This window comes from Miniopterus schreibersii (genome assembly GCF_964146895.1).
Source record: "Miniopterus schreibersii genome assembly, chromosome: 3".
Taxonomy (NCBI): Eukaryota; Metazoa; Chordata; class Mammalia; order Chiroptera; family Miniopteridae; genus Miniopterus; species Miniopterus schreibersii.
The window spans coordinates 69,049,474-69,070,898 of NC_138103.1; the positions used below are offsets into that span (position 1 = coordinate 69,049,474).

A 21,425-nucleotide genomic window follows, 5' to 3' on the forward strand; every position below is an offset into this window, starting at 1 on the left:
ATGGCTACTTTTCCACAATTTTTATGGCTTCTTTTACTTTTTCATATGAACTTTGTATTTCAAGCTATAAAATAATTGGGTCTAGTAACAAACAAAAACCTGATGCTGATCTTTTTGGGATATGTTTTTAATTATAAAGTTAAACACCACAAGCTGATAATCATTTGAGGAAGTATCTATCTCAGGCCACTTTGGCCTGTTCAGTCTTCAAGAGCTTCCATATTTCTTGAACTCTGTTTTTAGAAAACAAAGCAACTTATGTTGGCCTCGAAGAAAAGGAAGCCTATGGTCTCTCAACCCTTGGAGGGAGATCCAGCTCTCATTATGCTTCTTATATAGCCATTAAAAAAAAGTCTGCCAAAATCAAGGACTTCCATGTTGCTAAGAAAGCAAATTCTCAGGCCTTCTTTGTTCTACACATGAGAACACCATGCTCCTCTAGGTTTTTTCTTTTTTTAACCCTCACCTGAGGATATTTTTTCTTGTTACTTTTCAGAGAGACTGAGAGAAACATCAATTGGTTGCCTCCTGCACACACCCCAACCAGGGCTAGGGGTGGAGCCTCTAACCGAGGTACGTGCCCTTGGCCGGAATGGAACCCGGGACCCTTCAGTCCACAGGCCGATGCTCTAAGCACGGAGCACCCCGGCCAGGGCTCTCCCAGTTTTCTTTACTCGATTAAGATGTCGGTGTTGGAGTGTTCCAGGTCCCAGGCCTTGCACTTTCATTCCCCCCGAGCCCCGTCCTCCGATGATGTCCTCAGTCTAATGGTTTGGAAGCCCCGTTTAAACACCTCTAGTTTTCCCTAAACTACGACTGCCTGCTTCTTCACATGGATGTCTCAAACCAAATGACATCTTTTTCTTATTCCAGGTGACATTTCCATTCTCCCAGCCGCTCAGGTTAGACCAAAAGCCTTAAGGGCCGCCCTTATTTCTTCCCTCACAGCCCATTTCCTGTGTGTTGGCGAATCCCTCCTTTAAAATATCCCCAGTAACCCTACAACGGTCCCTTACTTCACTCAAGCGCAAAACTGACCTACACCATCGGATCTTCGGTTACCTCTGGACCTTGTCTACTACTCTTCTCCCTCGATCCCCCTCCTCAGGCTACATCCCTCTCATCTGCATGCGACACACAGGAGACATTACTGTCTCGGGGCATTTGTTCTTATTGTTTCCTTTACCTGAAATACTTGGCCTCCAAAGACTCACTCCATGTTTTTGCTCAAAAGACACCCTTCACACCCTCCTCTCTCTCCTCTCCCCCCATTTAAAATAGCAAGTCTCCCCCACCATCCCCACCTTCCATCTGCTTTCTCTCACTGGCGCTATCCGCCATGTCACACACTGTTACTCATTTGCCTTCCTACACCAGAACGAAAGCTCCAAGAGACCAGGGCAAGACTCAGATCATTGTTAAATATGTGATATGGAAACATAGGTTCTACATATTAAATTTCCTAAATATAAAGTTAGAAAATCATGCTATCAACGCACAATTTGCAGGACACATGATAACACACATTGGTGTTGCTGCTAGGTATGAAAATTAGTACTTTACCTGAAAGTACTAATTTCTTAGTGGCAATTCCACTCAGGAGTCACTGCAGGCGTATGCAAACACTTAAGCATAGGGACATTCATCACAACTTTATTTCTAAGAGTGAAACTTGAGAAATAACTTTTTAAAAATTGAACTTATTGGGATGCCATTGTTTAATAAAATTATATCAGTTTCAGGTGTACAGTTCCGTAACACACCTTCTGGATATTGTACTGTGTGTTCACCAACCCAAGTCAAGTCTCCCTCCACCACCATTTACTTCCCGCTTTACCCTCTTCTGCTTCCCTCCACCTCCCTTCCCCTCTGGCGACCACCACACTGTGGGCTGTGTCTGAGGGTTTGTTTTTTTCCTTAATGCTTCCACCTTTTTCACTCAGCCCTCCAACCCCCCTCCCCTGACAGCTGCCAGTCTGTTCTCTGTCTCTGAGTCTGTTTCTATTTTGTTTCTTAGTTTATTTTGTTCGTTAGATTCCACATATGAGTGAGATCATATGGTACTTGTCTTTCTCTGACTGGCCTACTTCACTTAGCATAATGCTCTCCAGGGTCCATCCACGTTGTCACAAAGGGTAAGTTTTTTTGTGGGTTTTTTTTTTTTTTTTATAGTGTAGTAGTATTCCATTGTGTAAATGTACCACAGATTTTTTGTGTTTTTTTTTTTTTTTTCTTTTTTAAATCCTCACTGGAAGATATATTTTCCATTCCTTTTCAGAGAGTGGGAAAGAGACAGAGACATGAGAGAGACACATCGATTGATTGCTTCCTGCATGTGTCTGGGGGATGGAGCCTGCAAACCAAGGTATGTACCCTTATCTGGAATCGAACACGGACCCCTTCAGTCAGTGGGCCAGTGCTCTAACCAGAGCCAAACCAGCTAGGGCACCACAGCTTTTTTTATCCACCCACCTATGATGGGCACTTGGGCTGCTTCCAAATCTTGGTCATCGTAAATGACACTGCAATGACCATAGGGGTGCATATACAGGGATGGACAAAAGTCGGTTTACAGCCTTCCAGGCAAGATGATGGCGTAGGTAAAGTACTGACGGACAGTACTCACCTCCTTCTACAACCACATCAAAATTACAGCTAAACTACAAAGCCACCATCGCTCAGAACTGCCTGTAATCTGGCTGAACGGAAGTCCTACAACTAGGCAATTAAAGCAGCAGCCACATCAAGACTGGTAGGAGGGGCAGAGACAAGGAACCGGCTGATCCCACACCCACGTGTGGCGGATAAAAGTCGGGAGGGATATTGTTACCCACAGGCAAGGCGAGATCTTGGTTCTTCTTGAAGGAAAGATTTCAATCAAGAGACAAAGTGCAGAAAAGCAGGAACTTATTGGCCGCAGCAAAAACATACTTGGGACAGTGAAACAAGGAAGGGCATAGAAGATGCAACGGGGGAGCCCAGGTTGGGCTGCGTTGGCTCACCGGGAAGTCAGAGAAAAGGGGCCTTGGAGACAGGTTCAGGGGGTTAGCCTGGGAGGAGCTGCCTCTGCCCACTGCTCCCCAGGTTGCAAGTCTCATGGGGTCCTTTAGCGGTTAGGGGATATGTGCCAGTTGGGGGAAGAAGAGGGTGAAGGGAATGGTACAGGGGTGCTCCCTGGAAGGAGGGCACATTGCGACCTTTATTTTCAGGGTTTTTGAAGGTTGGGCATTTAGGGAAGGTCTTAGGGCGGATCAACAGAATATTCATCTGCTTTATGCTGATGTACCAAAATGAGATTTACTCCCTTAATTTGTCCGTCCTTGGGTGTGGTTGACAAATGGTGATAATTGGACTTGTTATGTCTCCCTGAGTAGGGTAATTTAAGCTATTTATCCTCTGGCTGGGGAGGAGAAATGCAAACCATTTGCTCTGAAGAATCCTCGGTTTATGGAAGATTGTATTAATTAGGTGGCTGCAAACTGCTGTTTAACTATTATCTTAGTTTCCCTGTTCCACTTGACCTGGAATTTTCCTAGCTCCTTACTGTTCTGTAACAGTATGTTGGCTGCAGAGGTCCTCTCCGAGGAGCGAGGGACCTCAGCCCCACACCAGGCCCCACAGCCCAGGGTTCCAGTGCCAGGAAAAGCCCCCATAACTTCTGCCTGTAAAAACCAGCAGGGATTGAGGCTGAGGGAAACGGAAGGCTTCTGGAGTCCCAGGCAGTTCCTGTTAAAGGGCCTGCATGCTGACTTACCCAAATTCACTCAGCTTGAAAGGTACCACAGACAGACACACGGGAGGAACTGAATTGTCTGGCATCAGGCCGAGAACTGGAGGGGAAGCTTTCTGCTAGATGAAGTGCTGGCAGAGATCATTGTTCCCTTTCTGAAACACGCCCCTTCCCCATCCCCCACTCCCACAGAGCCTTAAGGCCTGGCAGGCAGGCGCAGTATCTGAAACTCCATCAACCTGGCTCACACTTTGCCCTGCCCTGGTGATTCCCTGAGGCCCTGCCCAACCCAACTTTCAGGCCCATCCAAGCTGTTTCAAGTGGTGTTTCCAAACCAATGGCCTGTCTAGCTCATGCTTCGTATTGTCCTAAAATCTTTCAAACAAGCTTCATCTGACCTCGGTGTACCCCGTACCTCTTGCTAAGTGGTCCCAGGCCAGGTATTAGCAGCAGCCAGCATTGGTTCACAGCTTGGCCTCGCCTGGGCATCTCCAAGCCCAGCACAAGTAGCAGCCACCTGCAGATTGCTTTGTAGCTCATGCTGGGTGGCTCTGGGCAGAAAAAAGGCAGAGGCTGATGCTAGCCTGCACCTCTAGGGAGGCCACTGAGCCAGCACACCCGAGGACAGCTTCAGACCACATCAAAGCATCACCATCCAACTACCTCCACAAGTGACACTCAAGGGCAGACTCAGCGGGCACTAGAGCCCCACTGACCTAAATCTTGCCCTGTGGGGTGGGTCCCTGAACAGGTGATCCATCACAGTGCTTGAAGGTTGGTGGTTGCAGCCAGTCCTTGCAGCTGATCAGCCTGGGGGTAAATCCCTCCCATTGTTGTGCCAACAGCAACCAAGGCTCAACTATAAGAGGAGGGTGTACACAGGCCATGTGGCGGGGGGGGGGGCACCTCGAGTGCCCAGCTTAGGTGATCAGGGAGGCTGTGCCGCTGGTCCCTATGAAAGAGCTACTACATTAGGGCACTCCACAAAGCCTGGGAGATGTAGCTGCTCTGCCTAATACACAGAAACACACACAGGGAGGCTGCCAAAATGAGGAGAAAAAGAAACATGGCCCAAATGAAAGAAAAGAATAAAACTCCACAAAAATTACTAAACAATGGAAACAAGCAATCTCCTAGATGCAGAGTTCAACACAGTGGTTATAAGGATGCTCCATGAGCTTAGGGAGAACCTCAACATCACAAAAAAGGACCAGTCAAAAATGAAGGCTACACTGAGATGACGAGTAATTTACAGGAATCAACAGTGGAGATGAAGCTGAGGATCAAACCAGTGACTGGAATATGAGGAAGCAAAAAACACCCAATCAGAACAGAAAGAAAAAGAATTCCAAAAAAATGAATAGTGTAAGGAGCCTCTGTGACTACTTCAAGCACACCAACATTCACATCATGGGGATAACAGGAGGAGAGAACAAGAAATTGAAAACCTATTTGAAAAAATGAAAACTTCCCTAATCTGATGAAAGAAATAGACTTACAAGTCTAGGAAGCAGAGAGAGTCCCAAATGAGAGGAACCCAAAGAGGCCCACAGCAAGACACATCATAATTAAAATGCTAAAGGTTAAAGACAAAGAGAACCTTAAAAACAGCAAGAGAAAAGCAAGGGAGATCCTATAAGACTGTCAGCTGACTTCTCAACAGAGACCTTGCAGGCCAGAAGGGAGTGGCAAGAAATATTCAAAGTGATGAAGAGCAAGGACCCACAACCAAGATTACTCTACCCAGCAAAGCTGTCATTTAGAATCCCAGGCAAGAAAAAAACTTAAGGAGTTCATCACCACCAAACCAGTATCACATGAAATGTTAAACGGTCTTCTTTAAGAAGAAAAAAAAAAAGATATAAAGTATGAATAAAACGGCAATACATACCAATCAACAATTGAATCCCCCTCCAAAACAAAATGAACAAGAAGAGACTCACAGGTGAGAGAACATTCTGAAGGCTGCCTCATAGGAGGGGAGTGGTGGGGATGGGTGAAAAAGGTGAAGGGATTAAGGACAAATTGGTTGTTACAGAATAGTCATGGGATATAAAGTACAGCACAGGGGATGTGGTTAGTGATGTTCTGGTAGCTATGTGTGGTGCCCAATGGGTGTGGGATTTATTAGGATGGTCACTTAGTACATTATATAATGTCCAATCACTGGGGTGTATACTTGAAACTCATGTAATAAAGTCAACTGTAATTAAAAAATAAGAATGATTTTAAAAAGGAGAAAAAAGGTTTAAAATTTTGAGTACATGAAGTTCATTCTTGTATTAATTATTGTATTATTCATTTGTATTACAACTGTAAACGTACTTTTGCCCACCCCTGTATTTTTTCGAATTAAGTGCTTCAGGTTTCTTTGGATATTATTCGCGTAAGGGGGATCACTGGGTCAGAAGGCAGTTCCATTTTTAAGTTTTTGAGATAACTCCATACTACTTTCTACAGTGGCTGCACCAGTCTGCATTCCCACCAGCAGTGCACAGGAGTTCCTTTTCTCTACACCCTCACCAACACTTGGATTTATTGATGATAGCCATTCTGAGGTGTGAGGTGCTATCTCATTGTGGGTTTTGTTTTTTTTTTTTAAATCCCCACCCAAGGATATTTTTTCCATTGCTTTTCAGAGTGGGAGACACATCAATGTGAGAGACATATCGATTGGTTGCCTCCCTCACACCCCCCAACAGGGTGAGCAATCAAGCCTGCAATGGTACGTGCTCTTGACCGGAATCTAAAAGACCCTTCAGTCCAGGGGCCAATGTTCTAACCACTGAACCAAACTGGCTAGGGCCACTGTAGTTTTAATTCGCAACTCTCTGATAGTGATGTTGAGCATCTTTTCATGTCTATTGGCCATCTGAATGTCCTCTTTGGAGGAGTGTCAACTAAGATTCTTTGCCCCTTTCTCAACTGGACTTTTTTGGTGTTATATTCTTTTTAATTTAGGATATTAACCCCTTATCAGGTATACCATTGGTGAATATGTTCTGGAGAAATAACTGTGAATGTCCAACAGTAAGATGGTTGTGTAAACGGTTCATAGACTGTGGTGTCTCTACTATGTCAATTTTTACTTATTAACATCTAAGTTAACAATAAAATGTACAAATTCACTAAAAATAGTTCATTTATCTTAAATTGCTTAATGAAGTTCTTCAAAAACCAACATAAGCTTGAAAAGGAATACTTTCGGATAAAATTTAAATAGTTGGATCAAAAGTATTATATGCATAGAAGTGAATTTCATTCATGAGTGGCACAAAAATCTAAAGGTTCTTAGTATAACAGTACTTACTATATCACTTTTGCCAATGGTTTAGAAACCGTGTTTAGTTTCTAAATTGTAACTTCCAATTTGTTTTGAACTGAATGAACACTGATCTATGTGGATGTCTCAGGAGATTCTTTTACATCAAGTTAACAGAAGACTGAGATTAAGTATTACAATAAGATAGTCACAGCTTGAGCAGTTTCTATATCCAACTTTATAGTTATGAGGAACTCCAAGCTCAGAACTGTGTAGTTCAAATGCTACTTTTCCAAGCATTCCTAAAGCATTATGTGTAATGTAAATTACTGGAGTCAGGTTCATGAACTCATTTCAAGACTGAAATGCCTGTCAGTTCAAAAACAGGTATAATATAAAGTAAAAACAACTTAAAGTTTGTACTTGAACTAAAATATTAAAGACTTACAAAAGATTTTTAGCTTCCACATAATCTAGGAGTATTACAGCAGCAAATCAAAATCCTGAGTAATTATTAGGCTGTGTTTGATTATCTTCTCCCACAGCCCAAGGGCCTAAATTCTGGAGTGTTAAACTCTTGAAGATGTGTTTTAGAACATGATACTCAAGTTTCAACACTACCCCCAACACAACTGAGCTATCTCAAATATGTTCATGAACAGGCAACAAAGGGAAAAAATTCCAACCCCATTTCCCTTAAAATTTCATGGGTTAAACTGATGTAATCTCAGATCCTTTCCTTGTTGGAAAATGTAAATCTCAAAAACCCAGACTACTCTTTAGTTATGCACACATTTCCCCTGAAATACAACTACACATTGAATTAGTACGATACAACTATTATAATGGATTACTGTCGGAAGAGAAAAGTACTTTTATGAATATTAGTTTCCAAAGTTCTAAGTCTTAATTTTTTGAAGGACAGCCAAGCCTTAACAGGACACATTCATATGCACCCATGCAGTCTACCCTTAGGATGCTTCATTCACTTCACCTTGTAGTTCTTTTTGTAGAGCACTATCTTTCCCTCCTCTCCCACCAAAAGCCAGTAAAGTCAGACATCTATCAATAGGAGTTAAATTAAAATGTGGGAGAAATAGTCAACTACACTATACAGATAAGAAAATATTCCATTTAAAAAACAAGAGTGCACCAATGTGTAAACTAAGAGGAAAAAACCTTACCCCCCTCCCCCCCAACAAGAACAACATATCAAGACCTATCTGGATCTAAAATGGGGGAAGGGAGAGAAAACTCATTTCCTTCATTAAAAATCAGAGTGAAACATCTATAGTTAAACAACTTTATTAACATAGTCAAGCAGTGATTAACATTCACATCTATTATGTCACATCATACAAATGTAAATACAAAATTACTACAGTACAATATATATTCTCTGCATGATCCAAAATATTTGGTGGCCCCAAAAAACTCTCTTTAAAATTCAGCAGCTTATCAAAAATTAAAACCGTATTCTATTTAAAATGAAGATCTGTTAGCACAGAGTTAGACTTCAAGAAATATCAATTTAGTACAGTTTGAGAAGTTGCAGGAGGATATGTTTGAAGGACACATTCTAACATAGTGTGGCAGGTACAGGAAACATCAGATTTAAAGCTTTTAAGCATAACTCATACAACCTAAGTTGTCAGCAGAAAGATCCAGTTATTTATAACTAAAGCTAAAACTACTAAATTATTGCACCCAATATTAACATGAATATTAAGTGTAAAACTGTTTTTTATAATATGAAGTCATTAATCACGTTTAAACATCTCTTCTCACAGATAATCTATTAAGTAAAATTATACAGTATTGTCTAATTATCTCCATAAAAAAATCATCCAATCTTAATTTTGTTATATATCCACAGAGGATGAGTAATGAAGTACTATGGTGGAAGTACAGAGGAACCCCTTTATGACGCTGGTAGTAGGAGGGGACCAACATTGCCTTTTAGGCTAACCATGTTATAGAAGGTAATTAGACTTGCAAAATAGCTAATTATGCATAATACCAAGCCATAGTATAAGGGGATTCTATGATAAACAAATACTCTAAAAAAGGGAAAACAATATTTTCCTAATTAGCAATATAATGCTTGGCAAATTGATTTGGTTTGATTTTAAAATGTACAAGAGGTGAAAAAATCATTTAACTTCCCTCAAAATCATGCATACATTAAAAAAATACATTCTGGGATACAAATCACAATAAACAGTTGCTATAATTTAAAGGCATACCATAAAATTAATATGTATAATTAGGCATAAAGATAAAGAACTCTCTCTATATAATACCAATGGGGAAAGATCTAAATAAGACTGAAAAAAATTAGTCACAAGTCACCTGGAGAGTGTACAAGTGAATGAAATTCTTACGCAAAATTTAATTTTTAAGAGGCATTAGAAATATCTCTGTATTTAATACAGTATGAAAGGTATTAAGTAGGCATACAATGTTCTTGTATGGTATTACTACTAGATAATGCTGTCACCCAGTTCTTTACTGATTAGATTTTTCATCTAGATTATGTCAGGCCTTTAACAATCTGAAGACCAGCTTTCTTAAAGATTTCAATGCCTACACTTTGATAATACCAGTAGCAAGTTAATGTTTCCCCCTTGTATTATTTGCAAAAAACAATTCAAGCAAAGCTGTGCGTATTTTAAGGAACGACTAAAGGAAGGGTTTAAATTGCAGTTACGCACGACACACTCCTCTCTTGGGAAGAATGATTTGCACCGTTATCTGTTAATACATTCAATATGAATAATATAAATTATATAAAGCAAAAAAACCCCCACAAATACAAACACACACTTCTTTTCTTTATGGCAAAGTATTTGTTAAATTTAAACTAAAGGGTTTAAAGACAATTAAACTCTGGCATTTCAGTTATGCAGGATAATTTAACACAGGGTGGGAAGATTTTCCCTTTCCTGTCTTGAGGGTTTGAAGAAAAGGGCCAAGTTAAAGTCACCTTCCAGGTGAACCTACACGCAAGCCTGCCAGGAGGGATTATACCACCCGAGTCTGCTAGGGGGATGGGGAGACAGACTAAATGGAAGATTCTTCATGAAGTACACTAAAAAACAAAGACTTTAAGTATGACCCTTTGTAAGCATGTCACCAAAGCAAACAGGATACAAGAGTATTCACCTGAGATAAAACTTGTATCTGAATATTTTGTAACTGAGTAGACAAAGCATTTCAATAGAGGAAAGTCAGTTGAAATTATTTTAAAATATACATCTGGTACTATTATACAATATATGTAATTTAAGCGATTCAGATCAATGAAAAAGTCTTAACAAAAAATCACAGTGTTTATCAATATGTTAATTACAAAATGTATGCTACTTATTTTGTTTTTAAAGATGTAATGGCTTGGTTAAGTGTTTTAAAATCTATTCTTCTGAAATCTAACTTGCGTCACAAAATCAAGTAGCAATAATGTAAAGCATCAGAACTGGCTCTTAAAGATTATTTACATGTTGATTATTTGGGAAATAATCAACCAAAAAATATAAAAAAGTGATTTTTTAAAACATAGTATGAAGTTATTAAAGAGATTAGACAATACAAAAAGCAAAATTCTTTCCTGAATAAATGAGTATCTGTGGCACTAAGTTTACTTACTAATGGACTAAAAAAATGGAACTGCTAAACTTGCATTTAAATTATATTAAATACACTTTCTGTTTCCAACTTAGGTTGATCAGCAGCTTTTGTTCTGTTAGAATCCTTCAAAAGAGAGAAGCTCAAACAGGAAAAAGAAGGCATATATAAAACAGTAAACACTGACCTCCTGAGGTTCCTACAACATAAAAATATTCAAGTAGAAAATCTACATCACGTAGCAGCGGCTATGTCTGTAGTTGAGCACACCAACAGCACTTTAGTGTGTAAGGAGCGGATGAAGTAAGCCGTGCTTTAAGCATGCCAAGAGGCAGAAACACTGGAATGTAACAAAGACAAACTCACAATTTCAGAGACATCCAGTCAACATTCAAAACTATTAAGACTATACCACAAGAATTAAGTTGCGTGTATATATATATATCCCATGATGTATTAAGTTTTATCAGAACAATAGATGCTAAGTCAGAGCTTACCTCAAAAGAACGTAAATGGCTTCTGCAAATTCTTATGCTATACTAAGTGTCTGAAATATAAATCAGGAAAACAATACCTCAAGGGGAGGAGGGGGGAATAAAAAAAAAAACCCCAACCCAATCTCAGGATGCCAGTTATATTTAGCTAAGTGTTATTTTCTATTTTTAAATTAAATTTCCTTTTAATTTAAAAACAGGTTAAGTGATTACCAAATGAGCATAATCTTATGTGACCCATCTGCCTAATTGAAAACCAATTTTTAATCTAAAAGGTGACAATATTGCTTTTTTTAGTCAACAAAGAATCACAGGTCTGAATAACTTTATTGAAGGCTGTTTTTGTTTGTTTTAAAGTGTTTAGAAGAATTTTGCCATTTTCCTTCAATTTAAAATATTACCTATTCTACAATATTAAAATATCTCCCATATTAAATTCTGAAAAGTATTAAAAAAACAAAAAAACACCCCTAGAGAACATCACTAGAATTTGAGGATGAAATAGCTACCCACTCAGGTTTAAAGACTAACTAGAAAGCAAATTTTGAGCTCCCAGTGAAGCAATAGTACTAGAAAGAGAGAAATGCTACATACCCTTTGGATCCAACTTATAATTAAAAAAAATTTTGGATAAGAAAGTATCATTTAATTTCAGGCTCTACAGACTGAAATTTGCAAAGCCAAAGTACAGGAAAGAAGGTGAAAGAACATGTTAAAAAAAATACATACACACACACACACACACACACACACACAAACAGAAACCTTTCTGCATGCTACCATGCATTTGAAATTTTTTAAAACGGTATTTATAAATCCACACACATACAGCTCAAACTTCAGTGCGATGGCTGTATCATTCGACACCTTCAGAAGAACAGAGAACCATGCAAAGAGGAGCAACTGCTTACAAAAATGGTTATTCAGTATTTATTCTGCAATGCAAAGGTGACAAACTAAAATATAAAAAGGTTGTTATGGCTTAACATTTTTGTTGCAGATTAAATATGCAGCATTGAAAAATGGAAAGGTGTGGCTTCATCTCTGACCAGCAGAGTTAAAAAGAAAAATCTCTCCATTTTCCTTCATCATCATGGGATACACTGTTCAGGCAATCCAAATTAATAAAGACTTGCACTTATATGGAGACAAGATCAAGTGTACCAGTTAGGATTTCACATTCACAGTATATAAGAAAATACACATGGAAGGAAAAGTAAAGGGTTAACTTAACAAGGATTTATTCACAGGAATACATGTAAGTAGAGAAAAATAACAGAAAAGCTAAACAAATGAAATGAGGAGGATCCAAATCAACTTTCACTCTGTAGCTTTTTACTTGCACCCTGTGTGCGTATATCTAGGGCACAGAGGGCCACCAACATGCGCCAATACAGTGTAGGAACCCTGCATTACATCCATTAACTTAAACACATCTTTAAGATCATGCTTTGAACAAAAAAAGCTTAGAAGGCAATATGTTGAGTGGGAATAAACATTGAAATATAGCAATCATGTCTTCAACTTCTACAATTGTCTTTATGTGCCAACTAACATTTATGCAGCCTCTTAAAGATCTTTTACCATGTAATTTAAGTTTTAGAAATTTGATAAAATCACTAGTAGTATATAACCATGCAGAAAGCACACCACACTGACAGCACAGAGGCAAAGGTTTTGCACAGGTATATCAGCTTTCCACATTGTGCAGGTTACACACAGTACAATATCAATCTATTCCTAACAGATCCTAAAAAGATATCTCAAGGCCTAGCTGTAAACTACAGTACTTTATATATCTATATTCTTAATAAAAATAAAACCCACAAATCTTAAACAGGAATTTTAAATGCAGGGCTATATTGAATTGGTAAACTGCAACACAAACTGGCGCAACAGAGGTAAATGAATGCCAATCCCACTCTACGCGATGCAAGCATGCTACTTACTTTCCCACTAACTTACTTTCGATCACTATGAGCCAGAATGCATGCCTGAACCTTAAACTGCACTTTAAAATTAACGTCTTGGCCTAGAAATTAAATCTAATGAAGTACAACCATCAAATTATATCCACTACATTAATGTTTTAATGCAAACTCAAGAGTTCAACCTTTAGTTTGATATGTCCAACCCCATTTATTCCTCCCTCCCTGCCCACCCCACAAAGGTAAAAGGAGTGACTCATTTGGCATTTCACAGGGTGCTTCATTGTTTAAATTAGATTTTTTTATTTCCAACTTTTTTGGGGGTACCTTAAATTGTAACTTCCAAGAACCTGCTTCTACTATGGGTCGGCAAGCTGACTTTACGTCTATTAGCTTCATTTGTGTAGTTCTTTATCAGCATGCAAAAACAAGGCCCCATCGCGTGGGACAATTTATAAAAACCTTTAAATAATAATAAAAAAGCTTCTTTACTGTTTGTAACCCCCATTCTTAGGTTTCCTTTATTGTGCGCTATAGAAATTTTCCTCTCTTTTATCCCTATGCATCATTTATATGGTTCTTGTTTTGGTACAATTCCCCACAATATTCCAGAATGTACTGTTTTGTGAGTAGACAGAATAGGTTTTTTTTTTTGCTTCTTCACATCCAGTGCGGAGTTGTAATTGAAGACAGATTTCCACCCACAAAGGCTCCAGATGTTAAAACGTTTCCCAACATCGACTTAATACAGTGACGGCAACACCTCCCTCCCGCCCCTCCCAGTAGGGTTGGGATTGTACTGTATTCCCTACTGGTTTACCCTTCCCCCCTGTAAAGGGTAACATTTTCCCTGGGTGCAGAGGCTCCCTCATAGTCTCCAAGACTGAAGGACCTGTAAGAAAAGAAAACAATTTCATAATTTAACAATTGTTTCTCTTTGAAAGACAGTGGTCCACAAAATTAATCAAATAATGATACTATCTCTATCTAAAGAAAGAAAAGAAATTGGACAAACTGCCGAAGGTCATGTCAGTGATAACCATGTTGCTTTCTTCTCCTATATCTCTCAACTGTCACCTGCATCAGATACAAAAAATGATGTCAAGCATGCATTGAGAGGTGTGCAGCACTTTATATAGATGAAATGTAGATAAAGTGCACCTTGCAGGATGCTATCAGTCTAATTCCTGACCTCCTTTTGCGTAATGAGCTACAATGAGAACCAGTTATTTCTTATAGTAAGCTGGCTTACTTTCTTTAGGTCAATCCCTTTCCTTAGTGAGAATTACAACTCACCCTTTTCACCAGTATTACCAATATAAAGCAAATAAAAATCCAATCAATAAAAAACACATGCAAAGAGCGTTACTTATTTTTGGTTGTCCAATGTTTTCACTTGGGAGGTACTACAGGTGTCCCCACTACACTCAGTGAATATCAAAAAGTAAATTTTAACACTTGACTTCTTTATACTCCTAACTAATAATTTGTTCGACCCTATTTTACTCAAGTCATTTCCTATACTCTCAGGACTCTTGATTTTCCTGATAAGGACTTTTTCAATGGTAGCAGTTTTAATGATGAAAATGACATAAAAAAATAAAGGTAGACTGCTGGGAAATTGTAACTAGTACCTGACAGTGGAACTCTCACAACAAAACTCTACTAACCACTCACAGCAAACTTGGGACACTTATGAAGGTTCATGTGACTTCACAGAGGGCGATAAGCCCATCTGTGGAGAAGTACAAGCAACCCATTTCCTCTGCCTCTGAAAAAGAGAGTAATACAAAAAAGGCAGGAAAAGATACTGACTTTTATCTCTAATTAGAAAACTGAGAATTACTACATACCTCATCTTAGAACATGGTCACCATAGTCAATTCATAATTGGTGATGACAGAGACAACAGAAGGTATTAAATCTGAAAGTGCTTGAGACTTAACTCATGATTGAATCTTTTGGCCCTTAATGCTAAACTCATTCTCATCTATTGCATTCTCATGATTTAACATAAGTGAATCAAGCAGTTTTCCAAAACGCTAAGGCCATGAAGCAGTTATTAGGACTCAAGACCACAGTGGGACAATATACACAAAGGACTGAGAGATTCCAGACACTGCAAGTCTGTTTCTACTATTTTCTTGGTTAATTAGATAACTTGAATGTTGAAATCTTTCCAGGGCAAATAAAACTCTAACATAAAAGGCAATTCAATTTGCTATACAACTGCTGGACACACAAGTAAAATATGTCTCAGTTTATGTCTAAAACCTAAAGAAGTATAATCTGATTCCCTGTACTTGTACTGGCCCATGTTTCTAACATTTGTTGAACCAACTTAGTGTGTTAGGCAATATACCCAATTTTGGCATCACATATAGTACAGAATTTAACCCTCAGAAGAACTTAATAAAGGAACTGAGGCTAAGAGACCAGAATTGTTAGTTCAACTTAACAAGTACAGAAAAATCTCAAGGAACAAGAGTCCAAGTGGACTTACCCTTCTGCCACCCCAAATGAAAACAATCTTCCATTGCCCATTTAAAAAAAGTGCTGGGCCCATGGTAGGTGTTCAATAAAAGTGTATGTTGAAGACTGAACACTAAATATTCTTAGCTACTGAGCCAAAACCACTTCCAATTCTACTTGGGTTTTCCCTAAAGCTCACTACATAGAAAGTGCTTGATATATTGGAAACTATAAATTCATGCTTTAAACCATTTCTACTCTGGTGATCTCTTACAGGGCAAAAAGCAGTAGTTGAAGCAATGTTAAGTAATCTAATTAGCATACCAACTTGGATTTCTTTCTATCTAGGATTGAAAGCAGAACTATGCATTTTATCTTGCTTCATGGTTCTCTATAAAAAATTCTACTTAAGTAATTTAAAATTTAAAGTCCAATATAACATGAAATTATTCTATCCAACCTCTGCAGAAAGCAAACAGCTCTATTCTATTCAGTAGTTTTAGACTGCAGTCCTGAGCTTCTTCATCCTGAAAAATCCCAAACTTCTTACAACTTACCCCTAATTATGGGACTGCAGCTCAAGTGCATGAGATTAAACACCATAAAAAGCTGCAAGACGCTCTTTTAAGGGAGGCGGAAACTGGTCAGAGAAACGCCTCCAATTTTCATCCCCAACTTGATTTTTAAATCCGTGAAGGATCTGTAGAGTAAAAAAAAAATCATTAATTTATCAATAACAAAAGATAAAAACTCAGATCTGCATAGCTTCAAAAGTCAAACACTACTGATTTTATTATTCTAAAATTTTATCCATTTTAAGTAGTAATTCTCAGACTTTGTTGGATTCTACACTATTCCACGTCTTGCCTAAAAGCACCTCACTGAACATGCGAAACTGTTTTGAGAAGTTTAAAATTTACCAAGTGGCATAGTAACAGATGTATGCTAAGCAATCTCTGACATAATACTTATGAAAGACAAACAAAAAAGTATAGAATTTACCCAAAGGAATAAAATTTTTATGCCATACTAAGTTTTTTGAAGTTGGAAATGTACAAAGCTTTGGGTTCCTGGCTTTAACTATATATAGGTCACTAATTTTATTATTAGGTGATTCAAATGTGTAATACGCATTTTATTTCTTATTTTGTTATGGCTGAGTACTGACTAGATTTAATCAAAAGGGGGTGACTACTAAAACAAAGAACTATGTAAGTTTAATCCCCATGGAAACCACTTAGATTTACTTTGTTCAAGTTCATATTATACTCTAAATCTCAGTCACCCGTCTTTGAAAATCTATGCTAATTTGCCTAAGTGGGATAATGGGACCACATGTATCAGTGGTACTGCTTGAAAATATTTTTTTCAAGCAGTATGCTCTACTGATACAGTCACTGCTGTATCTTAAGGGAAGATCAAGCCAACTTTTTTATTGAGAACAAATGTTTTAGGTTATATATAGTCTGCCAATATTGACTCAGAAGTCTAGTTTCATATGAAATATAAAAGTAATTTAAACTTTCCAACTAGGACTGTAATAATCCCAAGATGTGTATTATAAAGCCTTTTTAGTTACCTTACAGAACATGTCTCTCAGATCATCTTTTGGGTTAATCCATGATGCAACAGCATCACAAAAAAATATAAAATCCTGTAACAAGCAAGAAATACATTTTAGATTGATATTATATTTGTCAAACACATGAAAAAAGATATGTAAACTTCAGAATGTATATCATGATAGATAGAATCCTAGCTAAAAAAAAAAAAAAAAAAAATCAACTATGATCATAAAAATTGTAAGTGAATTACTTAATGGTCGTCCCTATCAGTCCACCATGAATGAACCTCTACTCATTCACTTTATATTGGAATTTAATGCTCTTTTATGTTTTATTTTACAACACAAAACCAAACCACTGTCTAGTAAATGTTAAACATCATCAATGAACTAAAATTACCAAATGAGCATCAATTTCAAAACCTTCATTTATTGGATTAAAGAATTATATAAATCCAGCAATATTACAATTCTAAGTATCCTAAAAATAATTTAAAGTTGGTCAAAAGTATGTAACAAATAAGCTTAAATTTGAAGTATAGGAATTAATAGACCTAAATTTTAAGACCAATCTTCAGATAGAAACTTAAATAAAATGACCAAAACTTAGAAAAAACTAATTATGTAGCTACAAATAACACCCAACCCAACCCAAAACAACAAACAAACAAACAAACAAACAACCCCTAAAGCTTAGTTATCTGAAAGATAATCAGGTTATTCTGACTATAAGAACAAGGTGACAGCAAGAATATGCTTTAAATATTTCATTAAAGTATTTTAAAATATAGATTATCATACAGAAAAAATTCAAGATACAACACTCAAGACATAGCTGACATTCTGACATGTCAAGTATTTTAAATTTTACTATTAAATTCTGAACACCTCATTAATTTCAAAATTTACTAATAATGAAGTCTGTGTATAAAACATGTATTTAAGCAAATAAAATGCCATGTACCTAAAGTTCATGTTTTATTCAAATTATGTCTTCCAAATATCAAAGTGTGATGTTAAAAACTTAAAATATACATACACACTTCTAGAATTTGTGATTAAAAGTTTAAACAAAAAAATTTAAGATATTTTCTTTTAACTATATCCAAATACATATGTTAAAAGTAGAAATTTCTATCAATTCTTAGGTTTGTAGTGATTCATGACCATATACACGTCAAATGTTAATTCAAAAAAGGAAAAAAACCCACTAAAATCTCAGTGGGCAAATGCTCCTTTTTAACACAGTAGATGTCATATGATACTTCTAAAATATACTTAAGGCAACATAAAGTTATTAAATATCAAAAAAAAGAAACTTAATGCCAGGAGGTTATTTTGAAAGTAGGGACCATCTCTAAAGATGGCTCATTTTAATAGTAAGTTGTTAATGTTTTACAAATGTGAAATGAGTCAAAAGATTTTTCCAGTTCTAAGTTTTAAAGTTTTTAATGCCCATCATCCACATTAATCTGAATTTTTATAAGCTGGTAATATAATGCATAATGTTTCTAAACCTGAATTAAACAACAGTAATTAATACAAGACAAAAATATTAAAAGGTCTCAAAAAATGTTCAAAGCACCCATCTCTTGGGAAGTAAATGGTCATTTTCTTGAAAACCCTGCACATACTTTCTCTCTTTACAATTTATCTGTTGAGGAACCTGGGACTTTCAACTGGGAGTGCCACAGCTTGAATTTTTGTTGATTTCATATATGTTTCAATCAACACGTTTCTGTTTTGCACGTCTTGCAAATCTGTAGTTGGATCCAGAGGTCTGGTCAAACTCATGCTCGATACTATTGCCAAATAATTTTTAAAAAATGCTAAAACTGTTTAAATATAATAACTAAGACAGGAAACAAAATAAGGATAAATAAAGCATAAGCTCTCAAAATTAAAGCAGTTTCAATGGCTGATGCAGTATTCTATTTTACTTACTACTGAGTTTATAAAGTTTGATTCTAAGCAACAGAAAGAGTATTCTACTTTTGGTGACTCTCTTGAATGTAGACAACCTCAAACTCAACAAACTGATATTCAAGGATGGGAGACATATACAAAGTACATAAATGAGGTCTAAATGTGAATGAACAAAGCTTTGGCTTAATTCAATGCAAGAACGAAACTGTATGCTCCCAATCCGCTACTACTATATTTCATGACCAAAAAAACCCACAAAACTTAGGAAACAAAAAAGTAGGCATTTAAAAATATTAGGAAATATACAACATTTTAAAAATATTACATATTTTATCTTTGGTAAAATATGTAATATATATTTTTATAATAAAAGTATTAAAATATTTCCTCCCTACAAAGTTTCATTATTCAGAACATTAAAATTAAGTACAAATTCTTGTGGATGTCTTACTTGGATGACTCCACTGGGATTCACACTGATCATGGCACAAATTCCACGAAATGCTGAATCCTTTTCCTCATTGTCCCTTATGTTTCTCAGAGAGGTGCACCTATTAAATCATAGAGTTGAGTTTAGCCTTTAAGTAAGAAACAGGTTCAATTACAATACTAATGGACAGTATTTAATGGAATAAGCACCACAGTATAAAGTTTATATTCAGAGAATTTTCATAAAGTTTAAGTTTCTCACACTTCCTGTATGTGGGCCCATCTAATCTCAAATAGTAAAAGCCATGAAATTCACATTTTCTTATTAATAGATTGCATCTATGACATGGAAAATTGATTTTAATCTCCCATTTAAACTATTAATGAGCTTGAGCCAAGAGTAAATTACCAATTTAAAAAACTGTATTATGACTTGTATTCCATTAAACACTACTAAAAATGACTTGAGTTGAAAGATTATCAATTGAAAGAAGCAGAACATAGGATATACTGCCACGATATAAACTATTATTTTAGAATTTATGGTGTAGATGTTTAACTTTTACATTAACGAGCAAATAAGATTTTTATACATAACAAATTTAAATATGTATTTAATGCAATCCAAGTTTTCAAATTAATTCTAAAAAAGAAACAATGCAAAAACCTAAATTTATAGAATTTGCATGCATCTTTATTTTACTGGTGGATATTTAAATGCTTTTTATGTGTAATCAAGCTTTTTAACACAGCAAGCATGTGACAATCTTATCCCATGCATCAATTAGTCGTTAGCCACAACATAAAATAAATATACATGACGATGCTACTGAAAACCTCACAAACCTGATAGGACAAGATTAGTCACATGGTTGGCAATGATTAAGGATTGTGATTTTTGTAACCAACTGAAAATATATCTAAAAGTGAGATAGAAAGAGAAAGAAAGAGTGAAGAAAAATGAATTAAAAAAAAAAGATTGAATAATACACACCAGGGTCTTATAAACTGCTGTAGCATGGGGGCCACCTCTTGAGGACAAACGTAACCAAGACGACCAATTGTTATTGCTAAGGTAACGCAATCACGGTTATACACCACCAAACGCCAACCAAGACATGAGCAAATGAGGGGGAAGGAGAAAAAATAAAGAAAAAACAACAAATAACTCAGAAACAGAAACCAACAGAATTTGTGTATGATAATAAACATAAGATTTCACCAGTGCTGTTTATTACCACCCCCTAAAATAAGGGGCAGCAACATATATGGCATACTCTTGAAAAAGGAAAAACAAAAGGAATTAAAAAAACTTTAAAGATTGAGAGAACACCAAAAATCATGATGAATTGCTTTTCTCGCTCAATGAAGTGTCACTATATTACACTTTCTGTTAATAAAAAAATGAGCGATTATTTGGATTTAGAAATTCTTCAAAGCCACTTGAAATCTCAGAATTTAATAATGAAATCTATGTTTTTTCCCAATAAATATTAGTACAGGCGAATGATTACATTTCTGAATTGTCTATTCAAACACACTTCTCAGTTAAAACAGTTAAAATTTCTTTCTCACTTCTTGACATCTTTTATAAGTGATTTCTATTCTTTGAAGATTATCTAAGAATTTAATTCAAATTTTGTTAAAGTTTTTGTTTGTTAGCATTTCCAAAACAAACCAGTGGACCCTCTGTTGCCTGCTACCAAAATCAACTGTCAAATTTTAGATGTATGGCACACACTGAATGGGTTGAAAAATTGCTGTGCTATGTCAAACCCCATTGTAAAAACTCTATAATCGTGATAACAATTCAGGTAATAGTCCACTAATTTCATACCATATTTGACATAAAGGAAACTCAGATAGTCCACTGTAATGACATGTGATATGTGGACCAAAGGAACAAATATTCTGTCTTTCCTATAAAAGGCATAGCACAAAATAAACATTGTACTGATTACATGCTAATATTCTATGCAAAATGGGGATTAATCAA

The 21,425-nt window shown here is 36.5% G+C and overlaps 1 protein-coding gene across 2 annotated transcripts in view; it reads right to left on the reverse strand.

The window, feature by feature from the left end:
• Positions 1–12,327: 12,327 nt before the first annotated feature.
• TNPO1 (transportin 1) overlaps positions 12,328–21,425 on the reverse strand; it is an 86,089-nt gene continuing 76,991 nt past the window's right edge. For both annotated transcript variants that reach the window (XM_081133765.1, XM_081133766.1), the window contains exons 21-25: positions 20,424–20,499; positions 19,452–19,551; positions 17,090–17,164; positions 16,068–16,210; positions 12,328–13,930 (exon numbers count right to left, since the gene is read on the reverse strand). In XM_081133765.1, coding sequence (XP_080989891.1) covers positions 16,103–16,210; positions 17,090–17,164; positions 19,452–19,551; positions 20,424–20,499 — 359 coding nt within the window. In that variant the 3' untranslated portion in view covers positions 12,328–13,930; positions 16,068–16,102. The remainder of the gene's footprint in view (positions 13,931–16,067; positions 16,211–17,089; positions 17,165–19,451; positions 19,552–20,423; positions 20,500–21,425) is intronic.